A 23,035-nucleotide genomic window follows, 5' to 3' on the forward strand; every position below is an offset into this window, starting at 1 on the left:
CTTTTTCAGACCGATGAGCTTTGTAAAAATCGATGCATTTCGAAAGGCGGGGGCATAGAGGAGAAACAATAATGTACAGTATGTGGAAAATAATGTGTTTTTTTAACCTTAAACCGCGTAAACACATTTCATTATACCAAATAATGTTCTTTTTAGTAGCATCATATGACCCCTTTAACTAGTGACACGGACCGTTTCCATAGTGTCATTGTGTCGCCAGCTAATGACGTCATAACCCCTCTGATTTTTCTACTAAGTTAATAAATCATTAGCTCATCCATGAACATGATTTCTGCCTGAGTCCAGTTGGATTGCATCGGCTGTGGGGATGAAAATGACAACTCCCACGATTCCACACTCAGTCAAGGTGTCATCAAACTACGCCTTTGCCTCTTTGTTCATTTTGAATACGTGCCCTCTAGCGGCGAAAATTACATATTGTGCCTTTAAGTAGGCCTACTATCCCAGATAGCACATGTAGGTCTGCAAGATGTCTGTTAAAGGGGTCATATGATGCTGCTAAAAAGAACATTATTTTGTGTATTTGGTGTAATGAAATGTGTTTATGCGGTTTAAAGTAAAAAAAAACACATTATTTTCCACATACTGTACATTATTGTTTCTCCTCTATGCCCCGCCTTTTTGAAATGCGTCGATTTTTACAAAGCTCATCGGTCTGAAAAGCGAGGTGTGTTGTGATTGGCCAGAAACAACAAACCTACAGCGAGAATAAAAGTTACGCCTTCTTTCTTTGCGTGAACATTTGGGCGGCGTTATGCAAATCTTCCCACTTTACATTCATTCTAAATCATAAACATCTTAAAGACATCTTCTAAACGTCTATTTGACATCTGATAGGAAACATCCTATAGACGTATCCCAGATGAGCAAACACTCTAAAAAATACGTCTTGTAGATGTAAATGCAGACATCAAATAGACGTCTCCGTGATGTATACCTGCATGTTAAATTTCTTTAGAACTATTTCAAACCAAAAATAGTACATTTTGACATTGTTTTCAACGTACTATGATTTAGGATACATTAATTCTTATCTTGCATAGGACAAGCAAGTCTGGGACACAACGAACAAACTGGTTTGAATTCAGTTTTGATGTAACTTTCACAAAAATAAGATCTTAATGGTTTGTGCAAAACAAGTTCTTGAGATTATAATGGTTAATAATATCAATGTCAAGCTAAGCTAAACATGTCCATATGTAGCAGGCCATCGCGTCAGTATTAGTAACAGAAGCACATCGCGTTTCGGAGAGGCAGATACAGAGAACTCATTCACAACACACAAACACAGTCCTCCACATGCTCGCGCACACATACATACATGAAAACCCACATCAGCACCCTCGGTGGGAAGAAAACGTACACAATACGCCTCGAGATATTGACGCACAAACGCACCGGGTGAGAAATGAACACGCGGAAAGACTGAGGATCACATCCGCGCCGCCGTGACATTGTGAGCGCAGAAACCCACCGCACGACAGATGCGAATAAGGCATCGACAAAACTGATGACACAGCTGATGTTGGCCTTAAGAGAGGGAGTGATATAGACTGGGGAGTCGTTTATTGTTTGTTTATATTTGTGTGCGCGCGTCTGTGCGTGTTGTACGGAACGAGTGAGCTGAGGGAAGACAGAACATCCACTGCACCACTGTGTGACTGGATTCTTAATGGGAGGGGGATGGAGAGAAAGAGAGAGAGAGAGAGAGAGAGGTAGATGGCTTATCATTAAGTCATAACACATACTGGAGGACACAAGTGTGTGGGACGCAGACAGAGTTCAACACAGAACCAGAGGAGAGATAAAACAGGGCTGCTAATATGAACTAACTACCACAAGCATGTTCAACATGCAGGCCAAGCACCATTACGACAGCTGGATCTGTTTAAGACGCTCTGTTTATTCATTTATTCCTTTAATGAGAGAATCAGCATTACTAGCGGTCATCGACCTTTACTAGGGACCGCAAAGACACTTTAAAAAAAAAGCTGAAACTGAAATTGTGGTGCATTTTGAAATAAATTGGTGCTTGAAACCAGGCTTGCATACAGTAGATAAGCATCGGGTTAGGTACTTGTGCATGCTGTAGGCCTCCCTATGTGAATTCAAATGATGCATTTTGCATTAGCTTTCCTGGTAATGTTTAAAAAAATAGCTTTCATTAATAACTTATGCCCTCATATGATGTTTAAAGGAATAGTTCACCCAAAAATGTCCATTTGTTTAAAATTTACTCAACCTCAGGCCATCCAAGATGTAGATGAGTTTGTTTCTTCATCAGATTTGGAGAAATGTAACATTGAGTCACTTGCTCACCAATGGATGCTCTGCAGTGAATGGGTGCCGTCAGAATGAGAGTCCAAACAGCTGATAAAAACATCACAATAATCCGCAAGTTATCCACACTACTCCAGTCCAGCAGTTAATGTCTTGAAGTGACATTGTGAAGTGAAGTGGAAAGGTGCGTATTTATAAGAAACAAATCCATCAAGATGTTTTTTGACTTCAAACCATCATTTCTGGCTAAAATACCAGTCCATTATAACGCTTCCTCCAGTGAAAAAAATCGATCTACTGTTGTCTCTCACATCAAAATCCACACATATTTCTTAAGAACTGTTTTGCTTGTAAATGGTGCTTGATCTGTACAGATTTCTCTCCTGATTCAGACAAGATGGCTTTTTCACTGGAAGAAGCAGTATTATGGATAGAGGACTTGTATTTTAGCTGGAAGCAATGGTTTGAAGTTAATAACATCTTAACAATGCATTTGTTTCTTACAAACACACAAATTCTCACTTCTCAAGATGTTAACTGATGGACTGGAGTGGTGTGGATTACTTGGATCGCCCATTCACTGCTGAGGATCCATTGGTGAGCAAGTGATGTAGTGCTAAATTTCTCCAAATCTGATGAAGAAACAAACTCATCTACATCTTGGATGGCCTGACTATTCATGTGACATGTTTAGAAATACACAGGATATGTATATACATATATATATTCAAAGAAAATTACCTGTTTTATGTCTGTCCACAGGCAGGGCTTTCACAGACCCCTAATGGAAAGCCCTGGAGCTGAACTTCGAACAAACAACTTAAATGACTTACTGCATCATGGTTGTCATCTCTGGCAAACATTTAGTGTGAGTTGTCTATTACAAACGCATAGATATCAACACTTAACAATGGTGGCAATTAACAAACATAAATGTTGTTTATATGAGGCTCAAGTTACAAAACTAGCTATTTAAACATAATTTAGATAAGTGCTTTTCAAATGGTGGATCGTTATGGGATGAAATCATTTGTATTTTTAATGTCAAAATGCTGTTACTTACTAAAGCCATTTTGTGAACTAAATATTCACCTCATGAAAGTGATATTTATTTCGCCCATGAAAGGGACTGTCTGGATCACAAAATTAATTTAGTCCACAAAATTAAATGGCCGGGTCACACTTGGCACAGTATTAATAGGTTGCACATCTGTTCTAACAAACAGTACAGCATGGTGCTTGCAACATCAAGGTCATGGGTTCGATTCTCAGGAAATGCATGAAAAACATTGTACGCCTTGAAATGCAATGCAGGTTGCTTTAGATGAAAGAATCTGCCAAATGTATAAATGTCATGTAAAATATAATAGGATTGCAGACAGCAATGTAAAAACAATTCTAACAATTAAGCATAAAATGGTAATAAATATATAATCATTCATAAGATGAAAAAACACTGTTTTGATGCAGATATTAGCTGTTATTAGGTAGAATCAACCTGATTTAACAAGAAACGTAACTGAACTGAATTTACAAGAAATTATGACCCAGATGACATTAAACCCAGGTTCACTTGCAGTGAGCACAAACATGGTTTGTGTCATTATTAAATCATTTATATTTGCTTATGCAGTTCAAGGTAATACTAACAAATTTCAGTGTTTGATTATTTATTTCATGATGTAATACAAAGCAAAAGCAGCTCTGAAACACTGCTTTAGACAAACAGCTTTGCCATTTTAAAATATATATGTTAAGCTTCAGTAGTGTATAATTAGAATCTCAAAGCCTAAATGATCTGACAGTCGTCCTACACAGTCGTGCCTGCAGATGAAACAGGATGGATGCATGAATGCATGGACTGATGATTGGATTGATGTCTGAATGCATGGCTGTATGGAAACAGGCTACAGCAGGTGTGTTTTGTGCATGTCTCAGTGGTGCGTTTTTCAGCTGGTCGCTGTATTCAGGACCGTCGCTACGGACTTTACGTAAGATGTTGCGCTGGGTGCAGCATCCGTCCCTCTGTACGGCCACGACGCGCACGAGCTGCCTGCATACACTTACAGAAATGCGCCAGTAGGTTTGTACGCCTCATACCCCGGATAATCAAATTACATTCGATTTTCATACTTTACAGCGAGCGATTGCATCGTTTTTGTTCCAGCGGTGGTATGATCTGTTAACTATATATTCACCCTTATTCACCGTGTCCGCGCGCACTGACGCGCTCCGGATCTGTGAGAGACACCGAATCAACGGGGGGAAAATCATTAGAAGAAGATTCGTCGAGGAAAGAGGAAAGGGTACGATATACATTTGATCAGATGCACGATATCAAATGCTGTGAAATGGATTTGATTATAGTTCATGCTGAATGAATGATTGACGGGCGCCCGTTTTGATTTGATTTAATAAGTTTAATAAGTTTCCACATGGTTATGATGTGCATGATTCATTAGAAGAGGATCCGGATGATGTGATGGATGCATGAGAGGAGAACGGTAAGATCTTTCATTCGGCGTTCGTTTTATTTATTTATTTATTTAGCTATTCCGTTTTTTTATTTATTTATTTATTTCAATATTTATTTATAGAAATGAATCTGGCCGTTTGGAATTGTGGCGATGTAAATAACGGCTTGGCTTGATTTGCATTTTTCTTTCTCATTATCCGTGAGTTACACGGACACCCGTGTGCCATTTTGTTGCGCGTCTTCGAGCGAGGGAGCGCGCGCGCCTGTGTGTGTCCGGGCCTCACTTGTGTATTTCACGCTCGTACGACGGTCTCCGTTAAGACACCGCAGTCACTAACGCATTCAGATGCACCGATTTTCTCTCATATAAGAGCAACAGACTCACTGCGGACTCTGTCTGTCATGATGGAGATCGCCGCATCTGATGTCTTATGAAGGTTAATTAATAATCAATATAATGGCTTATGAAATAGATGTTTAATTTGTGAATTCGACTCGTTCTCTTTCCTGTGGCTGGTTTTAACGAAGCCGTAGTGCAAACAGAGCGCCGCCACCCAACCGGATTCCGACACCCAGCATCTGAAAATCAATTTAGCGTTGTCATGGTTACAGTGAAGCTGCACCACCGCACCTGACACACACACACACACACACACACACACAAACGAGATGCGCCTGCGTGTGAAAGTCGTATTACGAGACAATGCAATATTAAGATCTTATTTTGAATTCTGTTTGATTTTCTTTGTGTTAGCTTGAAATAGATTATTCCTGATGATAAAACAATGAGCGCGTTTACATGCACAAACCTACGCTGGCTTCTGTTTTCAGCTAAAGGTCATATACACTTTAAACAAAAGCGTTTGGAATGAGTTTTTCTCATTACCTTGATCTGCATGTAAAATACCCTTTATCGGTGTTCTAAAGGCTTATTCAGTGTGCGCGTGCGTTCTGTGCATGCCCGTTTACGCTTTGATGTCAAAATGGATAAAAACCTGGGCTGCCTTTCTCAAAAGCATCGTAAGCTAAGTTGATCGTAGAGACCATTTGGTGGCAATGGCTCTACTATAGGCTTATGCTTTTGGGAAACGCAGCCCTGATCATTTCAAATCTCATGTAAATATGAGTTTCTTGTGCCTGGGGTTTGTTGGATGTGTTTGTGCACAATTTTAGACCGATTTTGCGTACGGTCGTGTGCCCTAAAGGGTGTTTTTATTATTATGTATTTATTTATTATTATTATTTAATTAGATAAATGTCATAGTTTAAAGGAAAAAAGCGATCTGTACACCTACACCAATTGCCCCAAATTTGCTTTGCATTTAAAAACCTTTACTTGTGTTCCCAAATGTTTGCATTATAACATCAAAACTGGAAACACGGATTAATTTCAAATCATGCAAACATGGTTTTCTTGCTTTGTCGGGTTTGTAGGATGAGATTATTTTTGATTGTAATCAGTGTATTGTGGTGTATGTAAATTAAGGTGTGTATTGTGATGTATGGGCAGTAATACCCTTATTATAGGATCATTTTTCTGAAAAAATGATCCTATAATAAGGGTCTTACTGCCCACTTTACATCTTAAAGCTTAATCTAGACCTATTTCTTTTTTGTAAAATTTAATAAAAAAGTGAGAATTCAGAAAAAAATCAGCAGCATTTATTTAAATATAAGCAGTATTTACTTAAATTCTTGCATATTTATCGTCTGTTAGAATATGCTAAAACACCATTCTGCCTAAATGATTAGTTGTAAGGCTGTTTATACAAACAAATTCTGCTGCTATTGCATTACTGTCATCCAACATTCGTCATGGGTCATTTAATATCAGCATTATTCTGTATTTATTTATAGCAAACATCAGTGTTCAGACATGAGAGTTGTTTACCTCTTCAGTTGTAGAGCTCATATGTACAGTGGTTGCACGCACACATTTCTTTGTTTTGAATGTCTGTTTCCAAGTAACGATGTGAATATTGTATTGTTGTATATTTGCATTTTTCTCTCTAATAATCTATTTGTGTTTACAGAACCACACATCTGTGCACATTTAATAAAGAAAATTAATTGCAAATATAATTTTAAAGTGCAACATTGTTCCGACAGGACAACCTGTAGCCTTCAACCAGTCCGAACCACTAGTTTAATTAAACATTAAAAGACATGGCCAGACCAATCCAAATCTGGAAGTTTTTTTTTTCCATGGATGAGAAAAAATGTAAGCATTTTGTGTTACAATTATGACTACCTACTCAAGGTTTAAAAGTAAAATAAGCAGAAAAAATTGTGGCAATGAACTGAAATTAAATTATATTCCAGCTGGGCTAGAGGTCACAACATTTAATTGCACAGGTCAGAGTTTTTAGTTGCTGATGTACTGACCCTCACACCCTTAGCTATATGAAATACGATAAGCTGTACATATATGCAGTTTTTGACCTCTCTCGTCCTCTTTCTCTCTCGTTCCCCCTCCCGTATTTTCTTCCAGTAAGCAAGGCCAGTGCTGACTGTGATGATTCTGATGGCGAGCAGAAGACTCCCGTAGCAGCATCCAGTGCTGTTGACAACTGTGTGGATTACACTTTGATACCACAAGATACCTGATTCCACAAGTTAATCGTAAAAAAGTTAATTTCCTTTCTTGTTTTGTGGATGTTGTTATTGAAAATACACTTCCATTTCCATTTAAGAAGTTTTGAGGGTTTTTGGCACTCACTGTTTGCCCTTTTTGTTTTAGGAAAGGGGCAGGACATGACTCAGTTGCCATGCAGGCTGCTATGGTAACAGGCCTTTTCAGCCCCTCCCCCCTCATCTGGTTGGTCCAACTGTTGTTGTGGCCACACCTCCTCGGGCCTATATTGGCTGAAGCCAGTCCTGCCTGCCCTACTCCCTGTAGCTGTTCCAATCAAGCCAGTCGAGTGATCTGTACTAGAAAAGGCTTGAATGAAGTTCCACAGAGTATCTCTTCCAATACTCGATACCTCAACCTCCAGGAGAACTCCATACAGGTAACCTCCTTGATACCCTAAATAGGTGTTTAGAGAGTTTTCTTCTAGAACTGGACATGAAAACTGCATCCTACTATCCAAAAAACTACAGCCAAAATTAGGTACATATGAAAATGACCATGCGATATCAAATTTAATTTAATTGTTAGAAAAAGGACAAATGGTCAGATTAAAATTGAAAGACAATTAATTATGGATCAGTTTACTCCAGGTATCTCACTAAAAAAGTTGCTCAGATTTGAATGCAGAACGTTAACCATTTCACTGGTGTGCTGCTCCTATAACTTATCAATCAATTCAACCAGTAGCAATTATGCAAGTACTCAAGATATTCATTGAACTGCCATTTTGCTATCTCTATTTAAAACGATACATACATTTTTATTACTTGCAATGACTTGTTAACGAGCTCTGTTAGTTAAACATTCCAGTGCTACAACCATCAGGCACTGTAAACCTGTCATCCTCGATCACAGAGTGACAGATGGTCATGCATACGCACATACTGAAATAGCAACAAAATAACAAAGATGCAACTTTCGTGTGTATGCATACTAACACAAAGGCATACAGTGATCTTAATCACTCAAACTGCTGCAGAACAGGTTAACCTGTAATAGTAGAGATGCAGTAACCCGGTTCCAGAATATGTCTGCTTTTATAACCTACTATATTCTCTTTCTCTCTTTTTCTGCAGTTGATCAGGTCAGACACCTTCAAGCACCTAAATCATCTGGAAATTTTACAGTTGTCTAAGAACCAGATTCGTCAGATAGAAGTGGGAGCTTTCAATGGCCTTCCCAATCTTATCACCCTGGAGCTTTTTGACAACAGATTGCCACTGGTACCATCACAGGCATTTGAGTACCTGAGCAAGCTGCGTGAACTCTGGCTAAGGAACAACCCCATAGAGACACTCCCAGCGTACGCCTTCCACCGTGTGCCGTCGCTACGGCGATTAGACCTCGGTGAGCTGCGCAAACTCAGTTTCATCTCGGAGGCTGCATTCGAGGGGTTGCTGAACCTACGTTTCCTGAATCTGGGCATGTGCGGTCTTAAGGATGTACCCAACTTGACGCCTCTCGTGCGGCTAGAGGAACTGGAGCTGTCAGGAAACCAACTGGGTGTGGTGCGTCCTGGATCTTTCCAAGGCCTTGTGTCTCTTCGCAAACTGTGGCTCATGCACTCTCGGATCTCGGTCCTTGAGAGGAATGCCTTCGATGACCTCAAGAACCTGGAGGAGCTTAATCTGTCCCATAACTCTCTGCATTCGTTGCCCCATGATCTCTTCACTCCACTGCAGCAGTTAGAGCGTGTCCATCTGAACCACAACCCTTGGGTTTGCAACTGTGACGTTCTGTGGTTGAGTTGGTGGCTTAAAGAAACCGTTCCTGATAACTCCACTTGTTGTGCACGTTGCCATGCCCCACCGGGTACTAAGGGCAGGTACATTGGTGACCTCGAACAGCGAGACTTCACCTGCTATGCACCTGTGATTGTAGAGCCACCCACCGACCTTAATGTGACAGAGGGAATGGCAGCGGAGCTGAAATGCCGCACTGGGACATCCATGACTTCTGTTAATTGGTTGACCCCCAATGGAACCTTGATGACCCATGGAGCGTACAAGGTCCGGATCTCTGTCCTGCATGATGGAACCCTGAATTTCACCAATGTGACCATGCAAGACACAGGACCGTACACCTGTATGGTCACCAACTCTGCTGGCAACACCACAGCAACTGCTGTGTTGAACGTCTCTGCATCTGACCCAGGCAATGGCTACAGCTACTTCACAACTGTTACCGTTGAAACAGTAGAGACTGGGCAAGATGGCCACGATTCAGCAAGGCAGTTCGTCAATGAGACGTTTATTAGTTTTCCAGGGCCGACGGCTGCATCTGCATCAGCAGGTCCCACTGGTTCAATGCTGTCCTCCTTGTCACCGCGAGCTACGCGTGGACCCGATCGCCCTTTCACAGTCTCCATCACGGACATCGCCAACCTGTCGGGTCTCGAGGACGTAATGAAGACGACCAAGATCATCATCGGCTGCTTTGTGGCCATCACCTTCATGGCGGCCGTGATGCTGGTCGTCTTCTACAAGCTTCGCAAGCAGCACCAACTGCACAAACACCACGGCCCGGCACGCGCCATTGAGATCATCAACGTCGAAGATGAGATCGGATCTGCCGGTGGGACTAGTGGCATCACGGGAGGGAGCACCATCCACACGGGTGCAGGATCTGGTGGAGGAAGCAGGCAGAGTCCGAGGAATCATGATCCTGAGATCATGACCCTACCGAGCGTTGGGCAAGCGGACCACCTGAACCACTACTACAAAACGCACCACTTTAACAACAACGTACTGGGCTTGAACATGGCTTCTGGAATGCTCAACAACAAACCCAACCCTTCCTCCCAAAATCAGGCTTCGACCATGAAAATAGGGACTTCCAGTGACCCCTCCAACCCTGGCTCGACCTTACCTCCCCTGCCAATTCCCATCCCAATGGCGATGACTTTCCATGGAACTCTGAAAGGCCTTAGTCACGTTCCCAATGTGCAGACTGAGCCACTGTTGCTATCGAATGGCTCCAAGGAGAGCGTTCAGGAAACCCAGATCTGATTACCCTCGCATAAACATGCACACGCAGGAAGGGAAGTAGACTGGTTTTAAACCAGTGTGACTGTCAAGTCTTTGCAGTCTTGGACATTATGGAACTCCATCCCTTTCCGACAGATTTTATGGAATATTCCGTTCAATGAACAGAGAGACAGGCTTTTACTGATGAAGTGGACATGGCGCTATTGAGTACATATGTGCCAAAGCAAGCGTCTTTTTTGCAGTTCTTATGAGTTGTGTCCGCGTATAAAAAAATATATAGTCTATATTAAAGTAGTGTAATTACTTAAGTGTTGGTTTGCCACAGTCCAGCGACACCGAGTACACACACCGATGTACAGCAGCTAACAGACCTGTATAAAAGCATACACACATTTACACTTCCCAGAGGTTGACATCATTATTCATCGTACTCACCTCGGTAGGTAGTGTACCTGTGTGTGTGTGTGTATGTGTGTGTGTGTGTGTGTAAGGGACAGTATTAACTGAGACTAATTCAAAAATAAAGACTTAAACTGCTGTGATCCAGAACACATGCTCATGTTCACTCTGCTTCATGATGACATTCTGAATCTAGCACAAGTGAGGATCAGTTCATAAGCTCAGAAGTCTGAACTCTAAAAGACACCAGTTTCAGGGTGACATACACTTTCATCATACCTAGAGGAGAGGGCAGAGAGAACAAGTCTTTCCATGTGAACAATAAGAGTACTTGGCTGCTGTCCTCAGCAAAGGTACAACAGTACCTGCTGACAAGCGACCATAGTGCAAACTCTCTGTGCATATCTGCATTTAAAGAGATCTTGAGTGTCATATGTTTGTCTTTTCACCTGAATCGAATAGTAACAGCAGTGTGTAAGGGCTATTTCACTGGCATTTGATGTGTGCAGAACGTGTCTGGACTTAAAGTCAACATGAAATGCCATTCGCAACCCATTTAACTTCTGTAGTATTTCTATGTGAAACAGGATATTCAATGGACGCAGGGCGGGACTTGACTTTGTTCATCAGGAATTGATTGGATCATGAAAATTGGGGCGTACCAGAATTGAGTCAAGAGGGATTCGTGACAGTAGCCGAAATGGAAAGTCGTTTCAGAGGCGGAGAAGGTTACACTTTGATAAAAGTTTCTGAAGATTTGTTTTTTTTTTACTTGGCATAATGTGCACCAATGACTCGTGCACAATAAGGAATGTGTGTTAAAGTAAACAGCGTCCATTTTGAGTTCATGTTGACTGAATTCAAAATAAGCTGTATTAAAGCTTTGAAATATACTGGGATACGCAGCACAGGAGATTTCGCCAACATGAAAATTTTAGATTTTTAACAGAGAGAGAATGAAAGACATTGTGAAAATGTCCAGATTTTTCTGATGAAAGATTTTGCAATATGACATGTAATCTAATGTAAAGATTTTCAAGTATACTGTTTATAGACCAAATCGCTGGGTTTGGGAATCAGGGTTCAGGGAATGGGAATAATACCGCTCTTGGGCCACTTCAAATTTAACGTTAGCCATCCATTTGGGGGAAACTTGTATGCCTCACTTTCAGAGAGTATTTTCTTTGAAGAGATTCGCGGACTGACAGGTCCTTCGTGGGAGCCATACAACAACTGCTGACTACATAAAGCGTTCTATTCATCCTTGAATGGCTTTGAAGTTGTATAATAACAATGTGCAATGTGCCATTAATTGGAGTAGAGTACACATGCGTGTATTATTGTAATTGCTGACACATGCGTGTAATATTGTAATTGCTGCATTAAACTTTATTCGGTTTTTAATTTCCAATTCATCATCTTTTATCAGATTGTTGGTGTTAAAAGTGATTATTTTTCAAATGCTGGGACCTTTCTTGAATCAAATTTGGGCAATTGTTTTCTGCCTTCATTTATTAAGCTAGATTGAGGACACCTTTTTGTTGAAGTGCTATACATAGATTTACATTGTATCCCACCAGTCCTTCAAATGTCTCCCTGCTATTCTTCATAATGGAATTACAGGGCAAACTATTTGTTCTGCTTCTTTTATTGCTTTCCATATTTCTTCCTACAGTATGAAAGCTGATTGTGTTTGAATATCCAGTGGAGTTGCTTAGCAACAACATCATTGCCAGGAAATACTCTTAAAAGCTTATCGTAGCACCTGACCCTCATCTGCTGATGCGGAACTAGGTAGATCAGAATTACATCAGTATCACTTAAGTAAAAGGTTAGTTAATGTGAGGAACGTGTTCTCTTTGCCTTGCTTTGTGTCCTTGACACCAGAAAAGCGGCAGACGTAATTGAAACATGCACATCTTTTGGTGTACGTGATCTTATCAACAAACAAATACACAAACAGGCATATTTGCATTCATCTCGGATGTAATATTTGAACATTTTAGCCTATTTAATGCTAGCAAATTGAAAGAATTTGGCAGAACACATCCATATAATTCCAAATGCAATGCTAAAGCTACATCACCAACCAGTTTCTACAAATGAGTCTTGATTTGCTACATGCTTTTGCTAATTAGTGGTATTTCGTGAGGAAGATTCTCATTCTAGAGTACTTTATTGGACATAAAACTGTGTGCAAGATGAGTCACTGGTTCATTTTCCTGAAAGAGAAAGTTTGAAGTTTTTAAATGCATATATATCTGATCATTTTGGAGATTTTTTTGTAAGTACACCAGCATATAGCTAACATACGTCGACTAAAAGCCACAAATGGAGTCTTTGCTTGAATTAGACTCGCATTTGAGCCTTTCCATACCTCTTTTTATAATATATAAACAAACTTGTGAAATGTTAAATGGCCAAAAGCTTACCTGCCCAAGATCACGAGGCGGTGAATCAGTACGTCGGCGTTCAGATGTGTGTCGTCCTGTAGCAGGTTGTATTCTCATCTATGCATCCTCTCTGCGGCCAGCAAAATCACATTACCTTTACGGCTACTGAGAGACAACTCCTCTAAACCTTTCCCCATTTTCGAAAGCTGCTCTAAGCTGATTTCACTGGCTGTGAGATGAAGACCCGTGTTGAAGCTGTTTCTGAATCAGCACAGAAAGATTGTATTATGATGACTATTATATGAAGCGGTATCATCACTGTAGACTCTTAATGTGGTGGGTCTCTCTCCGTCTCTCTCTATATCACCTTCTCACACTGACCATGTGTTCATGTATTGCCATGTATATAATCTAAAGATGTAAATATTCTCTATTTTTTGACTTACCATTAGCAGAACACACGTTCTTCAGGATTTAAATGAAGTTTTTTGGAAACTATCTGCATTTCTCTCTCCTTCTATTTATGTGTGAATCTCATGAAAACAGGCCATATTTCACCACAGCATCAAATGAACAGAACTGTGTTGTGCATATAGAAAAAGAATCCTGGTTTTTGGACCATTAAGAGTTTTTTTTCTGTGTGACATTTCATTTCATGATAATCAAATTAATTTTACCACTAGTGCTGTATGGATAATTTACTTTTGATTTTGTTTGTAATTCCCATATTGTATTGTAGATTGTCATTACTGTAATAAATTACAAAATTACTATTATACATAAAAAAATAATATAATTTTTCATATAAATTAGCATAAAGTACCATTATATTACAAATGTTTTTTTGTTGTTGTTTTTTTTTTGTAGTTTTGAGAATGCTTTCTTTTGTTGCAGTTTTTCTGATGAAATGTCACATTGTGGGGAAAAAAACGATCAAAATAGGCTAAATAATACAATTTTGTTAGGTTTTTGCAAATTTAATGAGATTCACTCGTATATTTCTCTGTATCTCTATCTTTAGAACAACACACACCTCAAAAAAAAAACATTAACGTTCATCTTTTTGCATTAAAAAATACAGTACCGCTGATATCGGCTCTGTTCCATTTAGCTTTGATCTTCATCTGTTTACCTATTTATTTGTACTGAGTATTTTTAGTTAATTTGCTTTCTTTTCTATGTTGATGCTGTGTGGTTCGGCTGTGGAGAGCTAGTTGATTGGCCATCAGTTCCGGGTCAAAGGTTGTGGCAAATGCTTAACTGTGCTTGTGAGCCTCTGCACTATGCCATTCGCTACACAGATGCTCTTTATCAATAAAACATGGACATTTTGGCTTTAGAATTCTGACTGCGTGTCTTTATGCTCGACTTTGATTAAAGGTGCTGTAAACAATCCATTACCAGAGATATTTTTGAAGTGTTGTAGCTTAAGACTCTGTAAACAGCAAACAAGGGGCGTGGCCTGTGCATTTTTGTCATAGCCAATCAGTAACACTGTCTGCACGTGACTTGTGTCTGTTTTGGAGAGGGGGCGTGGTCTAATTTAGCAACCGTCTGGTGGAAGTTTGGAAAATGGTAAAAATTGTTTACAGCACTATTGATATTAAATTCTAAAGTTTCTGAAGGATTAAATCAGTGGTTCTTAAATGTTTTATTCAATAACCAGATTATATGTTGGACACTGAGCTCAATTATTTATAATATATGTAAAAAAAAAAAAGTCCAAATCTAAAATCAACATAGAATTTTTATATATATATATATATATATACTATCCTAACTGTGCATGTTTATAGTTAGTTGCATTTTATTATTTGCATTCAGCAAATGTTATCGTGACCTTGCAACCCACCAGTTGGGAACTACATCAAGCCAGTTTGATTTTGATTCATACACATAACAGCCACACAACAGTCAGTCGGTCATTACAGCAAGACAAACCTGACAGGGTGATTTGGTCTTGTTTGTGATAAAGACCGGACGACTGTACATCATTCCACTTCATTACACAGCTACGTAAAGAAATAAATCTATAGGAACTACTGTAAATGATTCCATGTAAGAAGTGAGTGATACAAGAGACATGAAGCGTGGAGAAATACACAGTTCAGCGTCATTAAGAATATTTGGTGGCAGAATGCAGTGACTGACCAATCAGAAACAAGGAGTCTGGAATATGACAGGTACATTACAGGTCAAAAGTTTGGAATAATTACCGTTTCTTTAATGTTTCTGAAAGAAGTCTGAGCTTACCAAGGCTGCATTTATTTAATTACAAATACAAGAAAAATTGTGAAATATTATTGCAATTTAAAATAGTTTTCTATGTGAATATATTGTAAAATGTAATTTATTCCTGTGATCAATTTTATATTTTCAGCATCATTACTTCAGTCTTCAGTGTCACATGATCTTCAGAAATCATTCTAATATGCAGATTTGCTGCTCAAGAAACATTTCTGATTATTATCAATGTTGAAAACAGTTGTGCTGCTTCATGTTCTTTTAGAAAACGTGCTACGTTTTTATTTTCATAATTCTTTGATCAATATAAAGTTTATTTTTTATCATTTATTTTATAATTTATTTGAAATAGAAACCTTTTGTAGCATTATAAATGTCTTCACTGTCACGTTTGATCAATTTAATACATCCTTGCTGAAGTTTTTATTATTATTATTTACTGTTTTATTGTTATTTATTTTATTAAATCTTACTGACCCCAAACTTTTAAATAGAGGTTTCCACAAACATATTGTGCAGCACAACTGTTTTCAACCTTGATAATAATGTTTCTTGAGCAGCAAATCAGTATATCAGAATGCTTTCTGAAGGATCATGTGACACTGAAGACTGGAGTAATGATGCTGAAAATTCAGCTTTGATCACAGGAATAAATTACATTTTAACAGATATTCACATAGAAAACAGCTATTTTAAATTGTAATAATATTTCACAATATTACTGTTTTTATTGTATTTTAATCAAATAAATGCAGCCTTGGTGAGCAGAAGTGACATTAAAAATCCAAACTTTTAGCCGGTAGTGAATAGCTACTAAAAACTGGATGTGGAAATTCTTCGTTTCGCCCTGGTCTTCCTGCGTCCTCACCTATACGCCACACACTTCCTGCATACACTCCCTGTTCTCGTTGCAGCGTTTCCATAGCAACTGTGAAATGTGGGAAACCCTCTGTCCTTCAGAGAGGAGTGAGGGGGAGCTGCTAATCAAGTGATTGAAAACAGTGATCGAGCATCAGCATATAGTAGTGCTTTCGCTCTTGGAAATCATCTGCATTGATGCCGCTTGCTGACTGACTGTATGCGTTACTGTATTTTTCCACCGTCTCATTTCCTGCATACACTACTGACTGACAGATAGATGCATTTGGCTGCATGTACATTTGTGTAAAATGGCATCTCTGTGATGCTTTATACAATCAGAGATGTCTGTAGTGACTGTGTAGTATTCATCTGACCGGTCTCTAAAGCTCTGTAGGTGAAGGTCAGTCTTTATTTAGGCTTTGCAGTGCTGACTTGTTATATTTGATATATATGGGATAGTTATCGCCAGTTGTTGTTAATCAGATTCAAGTGCCGAGCATCTGTGAGCATTGAACGTCTGCATCAGTAGCGAGGCCTCTGTTTCCATGACAACCACGGGCTGGAAATAGCCTGCGCTTGCTCTCTCTCTCTCTCTCTTTCTAACATGCATGTATTTATTGTCTCCGAAGACATGCCAGTGTTTTTTCCCCCTACTTTTCGCTGCTGTCTGACTCTCCCCTCATTGGCTTTCCCCTCCCCTTTGCTTTCCAGAGCTCACTTCTCTGCTCCCCTCCTCTCCTCTCCCCTCCTCTCTTCTCCTCTGCTGTTCTCCCCTCCATCTCGGCGGATATATAGTGGCTCAGTTGCCATGGAAACCTGCAGAAACTATGGTGATGGTCTTACAGCATTGCCTCAGCAGCACCAAGTGGCTGAGCACAACTGCATGCATTGATTTAAGCAAATTAATACAGTAAATCGGCCAGGTCAAACTGAAATGTTTGTTTTTACTATGATTATTTTTTGCTGTCAATATTTGGCTATTAACATTCAAATTATATTTAATATATAATACACACACACACACACACACACACACACACACATAGACTAAATATAATACATAATTATGCAAATATTACATATTTAAATATTTTTAAGGTTAATTGTCCTTAAATATCATGAAAATAGGACCTAAAATAGGCTAAATATAATACATATTTAAATATTTTCTGGATAAATGTCTTTAGATGCATTGCAATACATATATAACTGTTTTGCAATTTTAACATTTAATGATAAATGTCCTTACATTTCTTGAAAGTAATGTAAAAAATACCCTAAAATAGGCTAAATATAATATATATATATAAATATTTTTAGGGATAAATGCCCCTAAATGTCATGAAAGTAATGTAAAAATACCTTAAAATAGTCTAAATATAATGCACATGTAAATATTTTAAGGATAAATGTCCTTAAATGCAATTAATACACACATACACATTTTTGTTTTTATGTCTGTGCATACATTTTTTATATATATATGTATTTTTTACTTTTAATTTTGAGAACAAATATGACCTGGACTTTGTAAGATTCAACAACATTTGTCAAAAACCATATCCCAATAAATACTAGGTGACAAAAATCCTCATTTTCACATCATCACATATTAATACACGTTGTCTTGGCCATTAAAACAGGTCAAAATTGAATTAAACCATGTCTTTTAATCAACTCCATTTGGATAAACTCTCTATATTATAAACAGATAACGGATCTATGACATTGTGGAAAATATTAGTTAGTGGGCTTTAGACATCTAACTGTAAATTGTGAAGATTAGTGGATTGAATGAGCAGAAAATGGGTGAAATATCTTCTTTATGTGTTTCAGTGTGTGAAATCGGTGATGGTGCAGTTGTCATAAAAGTAGTTTATTTTCTATTCTGCAACACAACAAATGCAGATACAAGCTACACATGCAATGCAGTTTGGGGTGCAAAGTCAATTTGATCATTTCAGACAGCATTAAGGTATGCATTCAGTTTATATGATGTACTTAGATCAGCAAGACCTGGGTACTCGATCACCAGTTTGATCCTAAAATCATTTATGAGGAGGATATAGCCTACTGTATGTCGACTACATGTTGAAAGGAAGGATCTGTGTTTTAGTTCCTATTAAAGCCATTGTTTTCGAACATACATAATTGTCCATAGCACAACGTCACCGGTTGCTATAGTTTTGATAAAAATACTTCTGACTGGGGCTTAATGCAGTCAACCGAGCGTTCATTCAAAGCCTTCAAAAGCTACAAAACCAGAGCCGGCGTCAGTTATTTCATTCACGCGGAGAGCCTGGCAAACACAAATGACTTTAAAACATAAGTTTATGGTGGATCATACTCAGTCAATGTAATTTCCCATCCATTTCATCTCTGCTGTTAATGCTGCTTTCATTCATCCTAGTCCTTCTTCTCGATCGGCGCGGCTGCATTCAGAAGAGAAAGAATGCATCTGTGACAAGAGATGCTGTGTATGTATTTATATTACTCGTAAAACAATAATGATATACATCATGGAAGTATCTATTGTACTCAATTTATGCTGATGCTAAGACTATAATGAGAAGGTATTTTTTGTTGTTGTTTTTTTGCATTACTGTAATGAGAATTTGAGGGATAAATATGCTTTCAAATTTCCTTAAATACCATGAAATAATGTAAAAATACCCCAAATAGGCGCAATATAATACATAAAATACCTTACATACCTTAAATTAGACTAAATATAACATATTTTAATATTTCTAGGGATAAATGTCCTTAAATGCTATGAAAATAATGTAAAGATACCTCAAAATAGGATAAATATAATACATATTTAAATATTTTTTAAGGATGAATGTCCTTAAATGTCATCACAGACATGTAAAAATGCCCAAAAATAGGCTAAAATATAATACATATTTAAATATTTTAGAGATAAATGTCCTTAAATGCCATGAAAGTAATGCAAAAATGCCCAAAAGTAGGCTAAATATAATACATATTGTTTGTGTTTGTGTGTGTGTGTGTGTGTGTGTGTATGTGAGAGAGAGAGAGAGAGAGAGAGAGAGACACACCCATACTTAATTTCACATTTCTCTTTTTAGTAATGCCACTGGCTGGCATTTCAAATAGCACATTATCATAGTGCTACATTTGAATTCTGTACGCAGAACACATCAAGTAGATATTATGCACATTTTCTGCTCATTCATTCCACTAATCTTCACAATTTACAGTTAGATATCTAGAGCACACTAACTTAACTTCATGTCTAATGCAATAGCACAGATCCGTTAATCTGTTTATAATAATAGTTTACCCAAACTAAAGAAGGCCATTAATGGTGTTGATGATATAAAACATTAACTGAACTGTTTTGATGTCCAAGACAACATGTATTAAAGGAATTTATCACCTAGTATTGATTGAAATAGTGTCAAATTCCACAAAGTCCAGGTCATATTTATTCATATATATATATATATATATATATATGAATAAATATGACCTGGACTTTGTGGAATTTGACACTATTTCAATCAATACTAGGTGATAAATTCCTTTAATACATGTTGTCTTGGACATCAAAACAGTTCAGTTAATGTTTTATATCATCAACACCATTAATGGCCTTCTTTAGTTTGGGTAAACTATTATTATAAACAGATTAACGGATCTGTGCTATTGCATTAGACATGAAGTTAAGTTAGTGTGCTCTAGATATCTAACTGTAAATTGTGAAGATTAGTGGATTGAATGAGCAGAAAATGTGCATAATATCTACTTGATGTGTTCTGCGTACAGAATTCAAATGTAGCACTATGATAATGTGCTATTTGAAATGCCAGCCAGTGGCATTACTAAAAAGAGAAATGTGAAATTAAGTATGACTTTCCTGCTTTAATTATCTTCCTGTAACATGTTGCACAGTTGGAAACCCATAAAGCATCGAGTTTTCCTGCATCTAAAGCTTGTGTGCTGTCAGTATGACACATATACATTAAACCACCTTAAATGTACTCATCCTCCTCCGGCAATGACTTAAAAGCTGATTTGCCTAAAGAGATGTTTGTTTGCATAACTGTGTTTGTTCATATTCTTTGTCTGTGTCAAGTAACTTTCCAGCTGGAAGGTGTCTGATGACATATTCTAATGTTATACAGATGCTTTCCTGGTAATAGTGTTTAACTGGTGACACAAGCGTGTCAGAAAACATGACACAGCAGCAGTTTAATAAAGGAAACACTGAAGGCGCCGCTGTACTACATGCGCCCTCTAGTGATTCACTGAAGTACTGCGTTTAAAACAATGTACTCTTGTTCCCACACAGGCTTGTGACTTTTTATTGAATTATATGGGTTTTATACTGAGCTAATAATATTTTCTAGCACCTAACCCTACCCATAAACATTTTTAGATTTTTATTAAGGAATTAATAGCCGTTTGCCTCATAATGTTTCCACATACACTGTAACAAAAGATCTTTGTTACAGTTGTAAATAAAGATTACTGGAGTACGTTTAAAAAAAAAAAAACTAATTCAGTATTTCTACTTCAAAATTTCACATTTAATTTAATGCATTACTTGCCGTTTCTTTGTAATCATTTGTGAAATTTACTAGCAATTTCTCCCAATTTCTTATTTTCCCAACCTCATCTTCTCCGAGCTCATTCACAGCCTTGCAAGAGTACTTTCCACTATCGAAGGTGCTGGGTTTGCGGATGTTTAGAGTCAAAACTCCCTGGTTATTCTGGATTGTCATCGATTATCATCTTGTTTTTCATCCAGATGATCTTTGGCTGCACAGAAACACAAAGAGGTCAAGCTGTAATATCCAACTGCTCTGTTCAAAGGTGAAATTGAATGTTTATTAATTTACTAAATACATCTCATTACATTGATTCTGTTTCATGATAAAAACGAGTGAATATATGACTATATATGACTACATATATATATGTGACCCTGGAGCACAAAAGCAGTCTTAAGTCGCTGGGGGATATTTGTAGCAATAGCCAAAAAAACATTGCATGGGTCAGAATTATCGATTTTTCTTTTATGCCAAAAATCATTAGGATATGAAGTAAAGATCATGTTCCATGCAGATATTTGGCAAATTTCCTACTGTAAATATATCAAAACTTATTTTTTGATTAGTAATATGCATTGCTAAGAACTTCATTTGGACAACTTTAAAGGTGATTTTCTCAATATTTAGATTTTTTTGCACCCTCAGATTCCAGATTTTCAAATAGTTGTATCTCAGCCAAATATTGTCCTATCCTAACAAACCATACATCAATGGAAAGCTTATTTAATCTCAATTGACACTTAAGACTGGTTTTGTGGTCCAGGGTCACATATTTGATGTTTTTGAAAGATAACAGTAATACTGTGAAATATTATTACAATTTAAAATATTCATTTTCAAAATCATTTATTCCTGTGATCAAAGCTGAATTTTCAGCATTATTACTCCAGTCTTCAGTGTCACATGATCCTTCAGAAATCCTTCTAATATACTGATTTGCTGCTCAAGAAACATTTCTGATTATTATCAATGTTGAAAACAATAGTGCTGCCAAATATTTTATATATATATCTTATGTATAATTGTGTTATGTATATGTATTATATAGTTTGAAGTATTTTGTGTCGAACAAAAGCATTAGTGATATCTTGATGCAAGCTGTAGTTTGTTTACCAAATGACGTGTGCTCCTTCGATCTCAAACTCCACTCTTTCTCCAACCACGACTTGGCAATCAGTTTAGTGATGGTGACCGGTGGTTCTGTAATGCAATTTGATAAAGTGATTTTAAACATTGTATTAGATAAAGACAATGTGGCATTGTATACGCTGGACTCTTTCCTTGACTTCTTGAAAAGACGATAGCGTAATTGTGACAATGTTTTTGATGAATGGAATAGTTCATTACTTTAAAAAAGGAAAACTACGATGGTGAGATACATGTTAATAAATGTTATACGATATATGATAGATATATGCAAAATATATGTTTTAATTCATTTACACACACCTTTAACAAAGACTTCCGTGAAGCATTTATCAGTCCTGACCACGCATTCATACGCCACATCATCTGCCAGACTGCATTTGTTAATCGTGAGGGTTCGAATGTTTCCATCAGACTCCATGATGTATCTGCCATACGAAGAGACTGTTAAAGCGCGGAAATATGTGACGCTTCCTTACAATATTAAACATGACAGAAACTGACAGAGACCATAAATAAGTTGTAATTACATTTAATGTAATTTTACAGTAAAATAATGTTAAAAATATGTTTTTGGAAGTGAAAAACCGTAAATTGATACTCCCAGAATTCCCTGCATGACACTTCATATTTGATGTTTTTTTTGTTGAAATAACTGTTTCTTCTTAATTTTTTCTTATCAGTTTTCACATTAAATTTCATAAAACACAATCTGTATCTATATCTATCTATCTCACATATTTGAGTCATGATGACTTATGAAAATTGGATGCACAAATGAGGGTCACATATTTTATGTTTTTGAAAGATAACAGTAATACTGTGAAATATTATTACAATTTAAAATAACTGTTTTCTATTTGAATATAATGTAAAATGTCATTTATTGTTGTGATCAAAGTAGATTTTCCAGCATCATTACAGCATCATGGATATTAAAAAAATATCTATCTATCTATCTATCTATCTATCTATCTATCTATCTATCTATCTATCTATCTATCTACTATCTA

At 37.5% G+C, this 23,035-nt stretch overlaps 1 protein-coding gene and 1 long non-coding RNA gene across 5 annotated transcripts; one reads left to right on the forward strand and one right to left on the reverse strand.

Moving 5' to 3' along the window:
- Nucleotides 1–3,258: 3,258 nt before the first annotated feature.
- Nucleotides 3,259–18,643, reverse strand: LOC107677295 (uncharacterized). The gene is made up of 3 exons (XR_001632818.1): nt 18,556–18,643; nt 9,255–9,261; nt 3,259–3,269 (listed from the first exon to the last, which is right to left on the reverse strand). It is a non-coding gene; the product is annotated as an uncharacterized LOC107677295 (long non-coding RNA).
- LOC107677294 (leucine-rich repeat-containing protein 4B-like) lies at nt 4,315–12,123 on the forward strand. Of its 4 annotated transcripts, none has more exons than XM_016472151.1 (4): nt 4,315–4,607; nt 7,269–7,399; nt 7,518–7,788; nt 8,486–12,123. In XM_016472151.1, the coding sequence occupies exons 3-4, from the start codon at nt 7,546–7,548 to the stop codon at nt 10,415–10,417; spliced, it is 2,175 nt and encodes a 724-aa protein (XP_016327637.1). In that variant the 5' UTR covers nt 4,315–4,607; nt 7,269–7,399; nt 7,518–7,545; the 3' UTR covers nt 10,418–12,123. The 4 variants fall into 4 exon arrangements, with proteins under 4 accessions (XP_016327637.1, XP_016327636.1, XP_016327635.1 ...); XM_016472150.1 differs by lacking the exon at nt 4,315–4,607 and adding an exon at nt 4,726–4,805 and having other exon boundaries at nt 7,269–7,407; XM_016472149.1 differs by lacking the exon at nt 4,315–4,607 and adding an exon at nt 4,726–4,805.
- Nucleotides 18,644–23,035: the final 4,392 nt, after the last annotated feature.

Source organism: Sinocyclocheilus anshuiensis, unplaced genomic scaffold (genome assembly GCF_001515605.1).
Source record: "Sinocyclocheilus anshuiensis isolate Anshui unplaced genomic scaffold, SAMN03320099.WGS_v1.1 scaffold392, whole genome shotgun sequence".
NCBI classification, from domain to species: domain Eukaryota; kingdom Metazoa; phylum Chordata; class Actinopteri; order Cypriniformes; family Cyprinidae; genus Sinocyclocheilus; species Sinocyclocheilus anshuiensis.

Excerpts from the sequence above, each read along its gene's own strand:
- LOC107677294 (XM_016472151.1), top strand. The coding sequence starts at position 7,546 with ATGCAGGCTGCTATGGTAACAGGCCTTTTCAGCCCCTCCCCCCTCATC. Across the intron at positions 7,789-8,485 it reads TCCAGGAGAACTCCATACAG|TTGATCAGGTCAGACACCTT; the intron begins GTAACCTCCTTG and ends CTTTTTCTGCAG.